This window comes from Babylonia areolata, chromosome 10 (genome assembly GCF_041734735.1).
Source record: "Babylonia areolata isolate BAREFJ2019XMU chromosome 10, ASM4173473v1, whole genome shotgun sequence".
In the NCBI taxonomy this organism is placed as follows: domain Eukaryota; kingdom Metazoa; phylum Mollusca; class Gastropoda; order Neogastropoda; family Buccinidae; genus Babylonia; species Babylonia areolata.
Window position 1 is genome coordinate 37,703,331 of NC_134885.1, and position 15,024 is coordinate 37,718,354.

The 15,024-nt window shown below is 42.1% G+C and overlaps 1 protein-coding gene across 1 annotated transcript in view; it reads left to right on the plus strand.

The window, feature by feature from the left end:
* The first annotated feature begins 3,321 nt into the window (after window positions 1–3,321).
* LOC143286990 (di-N-acetylchitobiase-like) overlaps window positions 3,322–15,024 on the plus strand; it is a 43,721-nt gene continuing 32,018 nt past the window's right edge. The window contains exon 1 of the mRNA XM_076594983.1: window positions 3,322–3,811. Coding sequence (XP_076451098.1) covers window positions 3,653–3,811 — 159 coding nt within the window. The 5' untranslated portion in view covers window positions 3,322–3,652. The remainder of the gene's footprint in view (window positions 3,812–15,024) is intronic.

The window sequence follows — 15,024 nt, forward strand, 5'->3', positions numbered from 1 at the left end:
AGATGGGCCTTACCTCGAACCAGACAGAGGCAAAGACATAGCTAGGATAGGGGATTGTGGAGGTCTGTTGTTGACGGACTATGCTCCAGAAAAGATGAAAGGCCTCAGTAAGTCGTCTTTGCCTGTTTCTCGAGAATGTTTGTGATGGTGTCAGGTGGTATTAGTGAAGGTGAAGACAGGTAGAAGGTGTTAGCAGAAGAGAGCTGCAGCCAGGCAAGGTAGACTCGGGAAGGCAATGCGCTGGTTTTCTTCTTTTATTTTTTCATTTTTCCAGACCAGGAGAGTTCTCTATTTGTCTGGCACTCGCTCACTCCTTATATTCAGTTCCGCCGAACCACAAAGCCAACGCCGCGAAGCGACTCACTGCGAAACCGGCCCTCCGCGAGCCTTGAGGGGCCAAACTTGTGTTTGTTTGACCAAATTTTAGTGGCGTCTGACTTTCGAGCATTTTCTTAAGCTAAACCATTTTCTACAGAAATAATGTAGTTAAAAACTGTAATCAAAAAGTCACTGAATGAACGAGCTTTTAACGAGTTCATGTATCATTTCTGTACATTACAACAATTAATACGTTGCGATATGTAATATAATTGTAACAGTTAAGTAACTGAAAATCCCGAATTCCCAACTATATAAAAATCATCTATAGAATCTGCTCCTAGAGTAAAGATTTGTTATGTCAAAATTCAAGAGAAAACTCAACGGACAGCTCCCGTGTCGGCGCCGCTTGGACACTTTGACACTAGTGATCAGCAATGAAATACTTCGTTTAAACCAACTACAACTCAATTATACATGTATGATATGAATCAGATTAATAACAGAAATGTAAACATCTACGAAACACGCTATAAAAATGTCTAGAAACATATTTTGCTCAAATCGGCATTAATTCCAGTGGCTTGAAGAAGAGATAGTTTTGTGGGGCCGAAATGCTTTTCAGACATTTCGTACCATCGCATGCATATAACTTAGCTGTACACGGAAAGTGATAAACGAAAAGAAAGCTTAATCATTTACATTTTAATGCACAATCTAAATTCCACGGCAACTATATTGATTTATAGAAAACGAAGGTAGTTTGTATGTTTCAACTGAGTGGACTTCGAAGATCGCGCCAAAATTCATTCACATAAATATTAATTTAAAAGAGTTATAGGCTTTCTGGCCAAATGATATCCTCATAGTTGAGAAGTATGATCTTTCTGAAGTCCAATAACATAAAAACTATAATCTCATCTATAAGAAAGTGTTTATATTTAAAGGGAGATAACTTGTGACCGATTTGCTGACTTCCTTAGTAACCTTCGGCGAAACTGAAACCTTCGGCGAGTCACAAAAGTCGTCTGCTACGCTGGCCCAACGAAAATTGTAAAAGCCAACCCGGCTACAGTTTGCTTTATACGGTGGAGATGTTATGATGGCCGCTGATTCTGCTTTTTTGTACACCCACTGGCCTTTTGAATGTAAGTTTTTAGAGAGGAAGATCGGCCCTGATCTGCTAACTGGAACACAATGAAGGCCCAGATGCTACATGTGGATATGGGAATGGACACTATATCTGTGTTTCAAGATGTCGCCGGGTCAATTAATTCTATGCTGCGGGTTTGTTAAATCGATTTTGTTACCCAGTTTGTTTTCTATGATCACCCCAAGTTGCCAGAGTCCTTGCCTTGTTCAGTGCAGTTTCTGAATACTGTGAATAGGCTGGGTTTTTTTTTCTCAGTTCTCAACTCAGTGTCACATAAAATTACGTACATTGAAATAGGCCGGTATACATTAAGTCCGAGCGCGTAAGTCCCGGCGGCCCCGTCTCAGGTGAATCACTTTAGGGAACACACGTTAAATTAATTACCAACTAGCGCACCCGGCCGTGGCTACCCGTGACACACACACACACACACACCACACACTGACAAACACACACACACACACTGACACACACACACACCGGCACTGACACACACATCAGTACACTGACACGGCACTCACACGCACACACACACAAAACCGACTATATCGTGACAAACCGGTTTCAAGCACTTCTTTTCTGGCAGATATCAATTGGGATACAACTTTTTACATGTCGTGGGCTAGCAAAACACGATTAAGGGATTTCATCAAAGATACACGTTTATCTACCACCAGTTAGCAGACGACTTCTGAACAGAAGGACGGCGGGAAACGAGGAACAATATGGCGTCCTGTTGGCTTCAGCTTTCATGGCCAATCAGCTATCCATTCTATTTTTAGATGGGACGCACACTCAAACCATGATTCTGAGGTGGCGCCTTCTCATTGGGTGGAACTGAACATCATGTTCTCACTACTCTTTTTCAACTCTTTCAGTCTGGACTTAATTGCCGCCGTTCGGTTTGAACCATGCCCAAAATACAGAAAATACAGTCTACTTTAAATTAGTGTACTGACCTAATGAAAGCCTTCAAAACTGACTGTGTCATACACCTCCCAGAACTGTTCAATACATAACTACTCCTAAAAACTTTACCAAGGGGACTGGAATCAGTGGTCAGTGGTATTGGTGGTACAGTGACCTGCGTGACGTAGTCACAAGTATTATGTAAAAACTTGATTTGTTTGCTTCATCATGATAAGATATATATCTTCTTGTGAAGTTCATAAAGCTCTGAACTGTATACTAGAGAAGTGCGCACGTCAAGTTATACTGAAAATGTCACTAACATCATCTGATGATGTAAAAACCACTCAGTGAGACAATCCATACTGCTCTTGGGGCATCAAGTCAGTTACTGCTGAGATGCCACAAAATTCAATATTCATCGGTGGAGGGGGTAGCGATAAAAGCTGTCCACAAAAATCACCAGAAGAGACTTCACTTAAAGCCGTAACAGTAAACATGCAATTCTAACTTGAAAGAGGATCGAGGTGGGAGATAAGAGATTAACGACTCCGTGGCTGATGCGGGCCAAAACTCCGCCGAAGTGGAAAGAAATTGTAAGCCATCTAAAATTTCCCTGCATGTATAATTGTGCAAATAAAAACCCACAATGCAACCTTAGATAACTCAGTGGGTAAACTGGCCATACAACTGTAAACGGGAGTGTCGCGCAAGAAAAGATAAGGAAAATAACAAAACAAAAAAACGAAGTGTCAAAAAAACACACACAAAAAAACAACCCTGAACGAGGCCACTGTAAGTTTGACAGCACCCGAGCTGTCCAACTCATTTTTATTGTGTTAACAAGGGGTTCGTGCACAGCAGTGTGTCACTGTGAGGGTTCGCGTCCCAGAGGCACGTGTGTGCTGTCACTGAACAATTATCATTCTTTTCATTCACGGGCCAACCTGTCCTCACCTGCCGAGAGGGTCACGTGACGCTGCTCTGTGTCATCAAGCAGGCGACAGGAAGCGAAAAGTTGTGTACCCTGTCTACACTGTCGGTTGTGCTCAGCGTGTGATAATCCGATCCGATCCCATTTTGTGTGACAAATACCAACTTCCATCACCAGCCGGGCTTGCTAGGTTTGAGTGAATATCTTAGATTTTATCTAAAAAGCGGAACCGCGAAACTGTTCGTTGGTTGTCAACGCTGCAGAGCTCTGCAAACGAAATATTTCCTCGCGCGGGTTTCTTTCAGTTTCGCTCAGTGCACTGACTCGTCCTGACGACGATGTTGAGAGGCAGGTGTTGGCTGGCACTGGTGGCCTGCTTCATGCTCCAGTGGTCACTTTTCGATTGCAGGAAGATAGCCACGTGCCAGCAGGTTTGCAGCAGCCTTGGAGTTCCTGACGGTTGCAAGTACGCGGCGGACAGTGGAGAGCGAGAAGAGGTGAGAATTAAACAGATTAAATATTGTGACTGTCACTGGACCTCGATCAGTCACATAATATTAAGACGTAGTTTTAAAACAAAATAAATTATCGGTGATTTGTCAGTTGCATGAAATTTGGTTCAGATCTGATAACGCAAGGTACTCTGGACTCAGGTGTACATTTGCCTTTCCTGTCAGTGTCATTTGCATTTTTTTTTTTTTTTTTAAATCGCCCTTATTTCGATTGATGAAAGCTGTCATCTTCGTCATCATCATGGTCTTGTTCATTCTTGTTGCCACACTACTTCACTTGTTAGTCAGTGAGCTCATTATATATTGATACTTGATGTTGTCGGTGTTTTAGACCTGTGGTTGCAGGTCAGTTCACTGGTCGGTATGTTGGCCATATCCACAGCTGCTTGCACTTACAAGGTCTACTGATAGCAGTCGGGGTTGTATAGTACTGGGTGGTTGGCCCAATGGGCGTCAGGTCTGTTTTTAAACGCGTTCAAGCTGGGTGTGGACACTACTGACTCTGGTAGGCTGTTCCAAGCCGACACAACTCTTTCAGAAAAGAATGAACTCCGAACGTCTAGGCAGGATCTGTGCTTTACTAGCGTCTTGCTGTGGCCTCTGATGCTGCATCTGTCATGCAGCTCGAAGTTGGGTCGGCTTGTGTCGTAGATGGCAGTGATGTATTTGTAGAGGTCAATCATGCCTCCCCTGCGTCTGCGGTGTTCCAGGCTTGGCAGCTTGAGGGTTGACAGGCGTTCTGGGTATGGTTTGTCCTTCAGTTTGCCAGTGAGTTTTGTGGCTCTGCATTGAACGTCTTCTATCTCTTGTTGGAGGCTTTTCTGGGATGGCTTTCAGACTGAGTGGCCATACTCCAAGACCAGTCTCACGAGTGCTTTGCAAAGTTGGATGAAGGTATGCTTAGTGAGATGGTCAAAGGATCGCCACATAACGCCGAGGATTCTGTTGGCCTTAGATGTTGTCTGTGACACATAGTCCTTGAAGGTCAGTTGGCTGTCCACTGCTACCCCACGATCTTTCTCCACTCTGGTGGTTGTCAGGGCATGCTTATTGTTGCTTGGGTCCTTGCTCTTCATGAATCTTCTTGGAGGGTCTCTCTGGCATGTTGCTTGTTGCTCTGGGTGAATAGCTTTGTGTCATCTGCAAGATTTGGACCTCACTTTGTACCTGGCTTGGCAGGTCGTTGATGTAGATGACGAAGAGTATGGGGCCTAAGACGCTGCCTTGAGGGATTCCACTTGTGACTCGTGCCTCATCTGATTTGCTTCCATTGACAAATACCTGCTGTGTGCGGCCACTGAGAAATGCTTCTGTCCATTGCAGTACTTTTCCCTCGATGCCATGGGCCTTCGCTTTGACTAGTTTGAGTGTCAGTTTGTGGTGTGGATCAGAATCAAATGCCTTGCGGAAGTCCATGTATATTGCGTCGATGGAGCCACCTCTGTCTAGGGTTTCTGTCCAGCAATCCAGTGTGTCCAGGAGTTGTGTTGCACATGAGTGTCCTGGGGTAAAGCCTTGTTGTTCTTTGCATATGAGGTTGTTCGTTTGCATGTATTCCATTATTTTGTTTGTGATGAGTGTCTCCATGGTTGTCAAACTGACAGGTTGGTAGTTATTTGCTGAATTTCATCTCCCTTTCTTGAAGATTGGTGTAACTTTGGCTTTTTTCCATATGCTTGGAAGGTGTCCTTCATTCAGCGATTTCCTGAAGACGATGCTGATAGGTAGTGCTGGGGCGTCTGCTGTTTCCGCCAACAGGATAGTGGGGATGCCATCTGGTCCAGCTGCTTTCCCGACTTTGAGCTTAGTGAGGAGCTTTTTGACATCATCTTCTCGGATTTCAATGTCTGTCAAGGTGGTGCTAAACTCATATTTAGGGGCTTCAACTAGTTCAAGCAGTTCTCCCTCTTATTCCTCTGTGAAAATGCTTTGAAAGTAGTAGTTGCATTTGAGCATTTGGGCCTTTTCGTCGTCGGTTTTGGTCTTGGTGCCGTCTTCTCTTTTGAGGTCAGATATTCATGTCCTTGTGCTGGTTTTTGCTTTCACGTCAGACCAAAATGATTTCGGGGGGTTTTTTTTTGGCTTGTTCTGCAACTGTCTTTTCTAGCCAGATTTTCGCCTTTCGGCATTCTCTTGCAGCATTATTTCTCGCCTTTATATATGCTTGATAGTCTTGGCCGTCCCTGGTTGATATCTGCCTTCTATACATTTTATGAAGATTGTCAGTGTGTCATGATTAATTGATAATTAACACGATTGTCAGACTTCGGGATCAGACTTACAAAGTAAAATATTTTACAGGAGCCAAACTGGCAAAAGCTGTGTCTGAGAACTGATGGAAAACACAGATAGTAATTTATCCACTCACTTGTTTGAACTTTAAACTGCCAGTTTGTTGTGGAGCAGTAAATTCATACCAGTGTTTGTTATTAGTATAATATCAGTTTTGCCTTTCCCTGTCAAAAGTTTTCCAGTTCTATACATATGTATATGTGTATGTGTGCACACACACAATTTAAACAACACACATACACACACACACACGCACGCACGCACGCATGTGCGCACGCACATACGATTGGGGTGTCCATCAAATGAACGATAAGATATACACACAACACAAAACACTCACACACACACACACACACACACACACACACACACACACACACACACACACACACACATTGTCTAATATCACTTCAAGTGGAAAGACGTTAAACTGAAGACAACAACAACACACACACAGACTTGATTCAGTGAGCCAGTTCAGGCATGTGAATGCAGTTTGTGTGTGTGTCTGACCACAGCATGGCAAGTATGTCACCCTCTCCCTCCCACCACAGACACACACATACATACAGAGACATACACATAATTCAGGGAGCCTCAGTGTGTGTGTGTGTGTGTGCATGTGTTTGAGTGTGTGTGTGTGCATGTGTGTGAGTGTGAATTATAGGACTGTGTGTGTGTATCACTGTATGTGTGAGTTTGATATGTGTGTCCATGTCATTTTGTGCACAGATACTTAATACATGCATACATGTGTATTTTTGTACTATACATCATTACGTGTATCAAAGGTTAACCATATCTGCTTAAAAATGAATTTAACTTTGTGATAAGCGTGTGTCTTATGTCTTACTGTTATGAACATCAGTTGATGGGGGAGAATAAAGTAGTCATTTGGATGAGATAATTAACCAAGGTCCTGTGAGTGATGTGCACACAAGTAAAATCAAAGAACCCACACCAACGAAAGGATTGTCCCTGGCAAAAGTCAGGAGAAAAATCCACTTTGATTGGAAAACAAATACACCTGCAGGCAGGGGGGGGGGAAGGGCTGGCACTGCATTGTAGTGACACACTCTCCCTTAGGAGTGCAACCTGAATTTCACACAAAGAAATCTGTTGGGGAAAAAAAAGAGTAATGAAATAGTCAGTACAATGCAATGCAATGCAGTGCAATATAAAACACAATGCAATGTAGTACAATACAAAATAAGATCAAACTGACATGTTTCTGACAGTAACAGCCAAGCAACTGAAAGACGAATGATCCCCCACCCCCACCCCACTGTGTCTTGTTATGTCTGGAAATGCCTCATGCATGACAAGTGGGTTGAGGGGGGAAGGGGGGGGGGGAATGATAAGAGGGCACAGGGGACAAGGCTGTAATCAGGGTTATGTAAACAGCCCTCATGCTTGCAAAAACACAAGTGGCCAGCAATGGAGAATATTTCTGAGGCATGCCTCTCCTGGGACTGACTGACCAGAATGACTGACCATAGGGTGGTATCAGCCACTTGGAGGGAATGGGAGAGGCAAGGGGGCATTGGTGTGTGTGTGTGTGTGAGAGAGAGAGAGAGAGAGAGACTCTCAGAGAGTCCAGTTTTTGCCCTTGAGAGGCATGGTAGCTAGTTGTTAGTGTCTTAGTCATTTGTTTGGTGCAGTGATTTTGGTGAAAATGGTGTAATGTGCTGGGGTTGTGGTGGGGATGATATACATTTATGTTTGGAATGATGTGTTTGTGTGTTTATGTGGTGTGTGGTGTGTGCAGATGTGTGTGTGTGTGTGTGTGTATGTGTGTGTGTGTGATAGATAGGTAGATGAATGGAGAGAGAGAGAGAGAGAGTGCTGCCAGTCCAAGTGTTGTGTAGTGGGCATGTCGCCGAACAGAAAACTGATATATAATGCACGCTTTGTTTTACTGTCAGTGTCAGCACCACTATCAGTACTGCACACATGGAAAGATGGTACAAAGGCACACAGAGTTAAGACTTAGGACCTCAACTGTCCAAAGTTACAGCCACAGATGGTTTTTGAATAAAAGGCATTGTTTTGCTGGTGTTGACAGTTGGATTAGTCGATGCCAAAAAGCAGATAAACACCACCCCAGTGAAAACAACAATAAAACAACAAAATCACTGTGTGTGTGTGTGTGTGTGTGTGTGTGTGTGTGTGTGACTGCAATATAAATTTTTTTGGTACATGTCTGTATACTATAATTTGTTTCCATGCAAGAAACCTTATTTAATCCGTCACCAACTCAACAACTGGCTCCTGTGTTGAAATAGGCAGTCAAAGTGCCCAACACCAGAGCTCACAGAACATCTTTGTGAAAATGAGAGGAATTCTTGCTTGATATATAAACTTTCCCTGGTCATCCACAATCCTTTCACTTGCTGAAATGCAACACTGCACAGACTTCTTTCTTGTAGTTGTACCAAATAGCTTGGATATTGCCCAATTCCAAGCTGTTTTTTCTTTCTTTTATTTCTCCTGTCTTTTATATTCAAAAATCTAAAACTCCTTGCGCAGTTTTCCTGTCCCCAGTACACAGGATCAGACCTTCCCCCCTAGGAAGCTTACCAGGCGTTTAGAGTTGAGCTGCAGGGTCTGTTCATCGATGAGGTAGCTGGAGTGATTACACGAATCATTGGACAGGTCAGTGGTGACCTCAAGCATGACTCGAGGGTGATGGTTTTTTATGCATGTAAAGTGTTTACTTTTTTTTTCTTTTTTTTTTCTATATCATGTTGTTCTTTTATGAGCAGATAATGAGATATTTATGGTTGATAATCAGCTTGAATGAGGTAATTGTTTATTTTCCACCGAGTTTGATTGATAACAAAAAAAACCCACACCAAAACACACACACACACACACACACACACACACACACACACACACACACACACACACACACACACACACATATATATATATATAGAGAGAGAGAGAGAGAGAGAGCACTCCCCCAACCCCTACATTTCAGGATGTGTTTATCATTATCATGATAATGTGATGCATCTTGAGGATTTTATTCTCTGTATCAACATGGGCGTATGCTTCAGTCATTTTATTGCAGTCTAGAGCATTTCCTGATGATTTATCCATGTGTCTGTTCAGTCTGTCTGACAGGATTTTGTTTCCAGCAGACATTGTTTAAGTGGGCTTGGGCACATCTTCAGGTAGATCCATTCATGTTGAAAGATACAGCTTAAGAACGAAATTTTGTAAGGTTTCATCTTACTGAGAATTGAATATCACTTGCTTGAACCAGTTTTAAGTTCCGGCACAACAAACCCAATTTGAAAGTCACAGTGAATGAGACTGACAGAGTTTTCAAACTGTTTCAATCTTTCATGAATGTTAACTCCATCTCGCTCACTACGATCAGCTTCGGATCCACTCTGTTTACACATACCCAGATTCAAACACTCAACTGTTGGCTGCCGTTCTTTCTCTGTCTCTGGACCTTGCGATTGGAATGAACTTCCTGTTTCGCTTCATGAAGTCTCTACACTCAGCTCTTTCAAGTCTGGCCTTAAAACCCACCTCTTCCCAAAATAGCCTCCCTTGCCTGCCCTTCCTTGTCTTTAGTTTCTATAGTTTTAGAGTTACGCATGCGTGTGAATGACTGGTGCGAAAGTGCTTTGATTTGTCTCTGCACAAGATCCAGTGCTATATAAATACCATTATTATTATTATTAACTGACTTACTGACCTGCTGCCCGTTACGCCCTCTGGCATGCAGGGCAGCAGTGAAGAACTGCCACTCTTGTCTGTTTTGGGCCAGTCTCTGAACGGTACCCCAGGTGTGCTTCAGGGTCTTGAGATGTGAACTGAACTCTGTCCTAAACTAACAAGACAAGGGCACACTCCACGTGTCAGTGACGACCTACTGAGCTGGTTCTCACAAAAGATCAGTTAACACATGGGTGTATATGTATATGTATACAGAAAGTGAAAGAGATATGGATGAGGCTATAAACAGAAGTCCTGTGTGCAGTTTGCACTCAGCAGTCATAAAAACCCATGGAAATGAAAAAGATTGTCCCTGGCAGAACTCTACTTTGACAGTGAGATAGATTTATATAAATTTACACTTGCAGACACAAAAAAGAAAACAGTGTGGTGCTGCACTGTGGTGACACGCTGCCCACGGGGAGAGCAGCCTGAGTTTCACTCAGAAACGTGTTGACAAAGCGTAACAACAAATAATGATACAATGAAAAGAAACCTCGGAGATTAGCATGCCGTTTTTGAAACCTCTGCTGTGTTTCCTGCCATTCTGGCTTTTATGGAGAAAGAAGGGTCAGAACAGTACTGGCATTTGTTCCTGGCGGTATATACCCATCCATGTACTCCGAGAGGAAAACTCAATTTTGCTGTTTCTGAAAAAGTGTAGAAATTAATTTTAGCTTCACTATACACATGCGTATGCTCATGCAGAACATCAAGTTCGCATGTTAACCCATTTAACCCATGGGGTGTTTACATCCTTGGCAGGCTTTCATGCTATATTGATGCGGAAAAAAAGGGCAGGAAATGTACTGTTTCTCCTCCAAATAATGTGTAGACACATCCAGAAATACTGTACAAGTTAGCTCCCTTCCCTTACAGTTTATGAATATGAAGGAATGTGAAAACTGTTTTAATGAGACCAGTTTTGATGCCAAGGCTGAATGAGTTAATCTGTGTCAGCTTTTGCCTGATGGGTTCTGGAAGCAAGAAGATAACCAGTGTGCACACATCTGGGCACAGAGTAGGGCTGCTTTCATGGTGGGGCGCTAGTAAACACGGTGATCATGTAAAAGCCCCATTTGCACCATACAGGTGAATGTGGCAGTTGCAGGCCTTGGACACAGAAGAAGAAGAGAGGTTCACGAACTGGTGCGTTCATCTACGCAGCATAGCTTTGTATGGAAGCCTTGTCTTTGAGAAAAACAAAACAGAGTGCAGTGATATAACTATCTATCTGCCCACCAATCTATCTCTGTCTGTCTGTCTCTGTCTCTCGACATATAATGTGTATATATATATATAGAGAGAGAGAGAGAGAGAGAGAGAGCGAGACACACACACACACACACACACACACACACACACACACACACACACACACACATACATATATATATAACACCTTATAATTTTATGTAGATATAGATAATAATAATCATCAGTACAATCAACAGCTGTAAACTTGTTACACCTCTCAAAAGAGTACAGCGAAGAGAAGAGCATGACACAAACCCAACCCAACACAACTGCCCTTTCCCCCTCGCTGCCCCCCCCCTCCCCCCCCTCACCCCTCCCTGCACCTCCCACATATCCACATACCGCCACACCTCAACACACCGTAAGTTGATGGCTTTAGCTTTGGCTTGGGTGGTGAGTGGGTGTCCTTGTCACCCTGCATACTATGTAACCCAACTCTTTATGTCCCATGCGGTGTCCCATTGCTTGCTGAGAGCGCGCGCACACACACACACACACACACACACACACAGCACCACACCTGTTGCACTGAGATGTTTGTATGTAGGTTCAGAGTTCGCAAAACAGGTGCTGTGAAAGGTAAATGAATGTAATACAGTTGAAGCAGTGATTTCAGCAAACATAAATAGTCAAGAAGAAAAAAAGAATTTAAAAAAGAAAAAAAAAAAAGGACAACACAAGACAACAAACAAAAAGAATCAGCAACGGGTGGTGAAGGATGGTGGGGGTTGGGGGTTGGGATGGGGGGAACATGATGAGATTTTTTTTTACTCTGTCACTTGTTTTTGAAAGAGTAAGTAAGGGTCTTCAACTGTGTGTGTGTGTGTGCATGTGTGTGTACGTGTGCATGCATGTGAGTGTGTGCATTGTGTGTGTGCGTGCGTGTGTGTGTGTGTGTGTGTGTGTGTGTGTGCGTCGTATGCATGTGAGTGTGTGCATTATGTGCGTGTGTGTGCACACAGGTGTGTGTGTGTGTGCGCATGTGGGTGTTTGGGTGTGCATGTGTATATGCACATGCACATGCACATTATTTTGTGTGTGTGCATGCGTTTATGTGTGCAGGCGTATGTACATGTGCGTAGTTGTGTGTGAGAACGTGTGTGTATGTGTGTGTGAGTGCTTTTGTGTTTGTGTTGGGGGGTTTGTGTGTGTGTTTTACCATCAGTTTTTGTGTGCGTGTTGGGTTGTTTGTGTGCCAGTGCTCATGAGCTTATGTTAAATCTACCAAGCCATTTTATGGAGAAGTAGAGAGACATTTGCCCATATCTTCTTTTAAATGATGACATTCAAATGTAGAAAAAAAAAGAAAAAAAATCAAGTAGAAGTCTACAATCATTTGTATACATGTGTGACAGAATATTCAACAAAATTGCATGGCAGGCCATAATGGGCAGGCCTTGAATGTGAAGTACTTATTTTTAAACTAGCATTGGATTATAATGGAAATCAGGGAGATTGAATGTAACACTCATCGCCACTTAAAACTATCACTGTCCTTTGTACATGAAAGTGAACATGTCATTTGCGGAATAGCATCACAAGAATCCATGTATGTGTGACCTAAGTGTATGACAAAACAGGAAAATAATTGTAACGTTGTACTTAAAAAAAAATGTGTTTGATATATAAAACATTGCAGAGTTTTCTTGCAGCAGTAGAGTTATAGATGGGTTGGGGAAAAAAAGGGAGGAGATTAATTGCCTTCTATGAAATGGAGAGCACAAATGACCTTTAACAAAGCAGTTGAGTTGCAGATGCAACTGGCCTTTTATGTCTTGTTGCATACAGTATGCCTTCAGTGTGTGTGTGTGTGTGTGTATGTGAGCATGTGCTAGTGCATGCATATGTGTGTGTTTGTGATATTTTCTTCAATTCAGTGTCTGTTCACTTGAAGTCATTAGACGAGGTAAAGGGGAAAGAGAGAGAGAGAGAGTGTATGTGTGTTTACAACAGTGTCACTGTGTTGTGTGTGTGTGTGTGTGTGTGTGTGTGTGTGCATAACATGAATACGTCCATTGTGTTTCTTCGCCACGCTGTCTTGCATTGATATGGCTCAGATCCTTTTATGACATTGATAGAGAAGAACACCGAAGGGAGCTAAGTACATTCATGCACTACAAATTTTGCACAGGTATATATATAGATATATATGTGTGAATGTATCATTGTATGTATTTAAATCTCTCTCTCTTTCTCTCTCTCTCTCTCTCTCTCTCTCTGTGTCTGTCTGTCTGTCTGTCTGTCTCTCTCTCTCTCTCTCTCTCTCTCTCTCTCTCTCTCTGTGTCTGTCTGTCTGTCTGTCTGTCTCTCTCTCTCTCTCTCTCTATATATATATATATGTGTGTATATATGTAGATATATATATATATATACATCTGCTGATCTGGGCTTGAGTCCCAGCAGAGGGTGGTTTTCTTTTCACTGGCATGCGGCTGATTCCCACACATTGTTTAGTATGTTATAGACCCATATGGGAAGACTGGGGTGACACAATTGAAGATCATTCTCATCATGAATCTGTGTTTGGGTGTTTTGTTCAAGTTTCCTGACCCATGCTGCAGGTGTCTTTCTCTCGGGCCTAGTTGACACCCGGATATATATTGTATTTGTATTTCACTTTTTATCACAACAGATTTCTCTGTGTTAAATTCGGGCTGCTCTCCCAAGGGAGAGTGTGTCGCTGCACTACAGCACCACCCATTTTTGACTCACTTGTGTAAACAAAGTGAGTCTATGTTTTAACCCGGTGTTCGGTTGTCTGTGTGTGTCTGCGTGTCCATGGTAAACATTAACATTGACATTTTCTCTACAAATACTTTGTCAGCTGACACCAAATTAGGCATAAAAATAGGAAAAATTCAGTTCTTTCCAGTCATCTTGTTTAAAACAATATTGCACTTCTGGGATGGGCACCAAAAAAAAAAGAAGCCAAATTATATGCAAACTGCATTTACTGTTATATTTATATTTTTTTTTATTCTCTAAACTTGGCACTTTGATCTGATATTCTGACACAACAAGAGCAGTCATTATTATCATTTTTTGTTCAAACAGGAACTTCTTTTGCTAAGCATGGAAGTTATATTTATTTTGCAAACGTTTTGATGCAGATAGTAAAAAAGGGAAATTAATCTGTAATTAATGCTATGGGACTTAGTTTGCTTTAAACTGATCTTTCTCATTTTAAACATTACATTTTGAAATTATACTCAATACATAAAAAGCTTGTGTGTTTTACTCTCAGTGTACAGGGCTTTCACTATGTTCATTCGCCCAAGTGGTCTTTTTTGGAAAATACTAAAATCAATACGACAAGTGGACTTTATAGATCTATTGGCTGAGCCCTGAAGGTCATGGGCAAAAATCAGTTGCATACACATATTTATACACATTCAAAGCGCGTGCTCATATTCTTCGTGAACGCGAACGACGCCATTTGTTTCAAGTTGTTGACCTGCCCGTTCAATCCTATATTCAATGGACAATACACGATAATGTGATGGAAAGTTGGAGAAAGAGACCGTTAAATATTTATTCAGAGAAAGATTTGTGAACGCCTCATCACTTACTGGATTATGCCCCAAACTGCCATAAAAATATCCACAGAATCAGTCGGAATTCACAGTTAAAAATTGTAAACCATGCGAGTTAATACCCTTGAATTGATGAAACGAAAAAATTTCCAGTCTTGACTTTTCTCAAAATGAAGTCCTTTTCACTTCATACGACGTTTAGAAGTACTTGTACTTGGCTCTGCATATTATTAGTTTAACAAAATACTCAATTTTCATATCAACTTTAAAACTATAAAACTAGAATGAACATAAAAGAGAAATTGAATCGATCGACAGTGTTGTACTACATTCCCGGCGGGTGTAAATAAACTTGTACATCTATCTAGATCTAGAGAA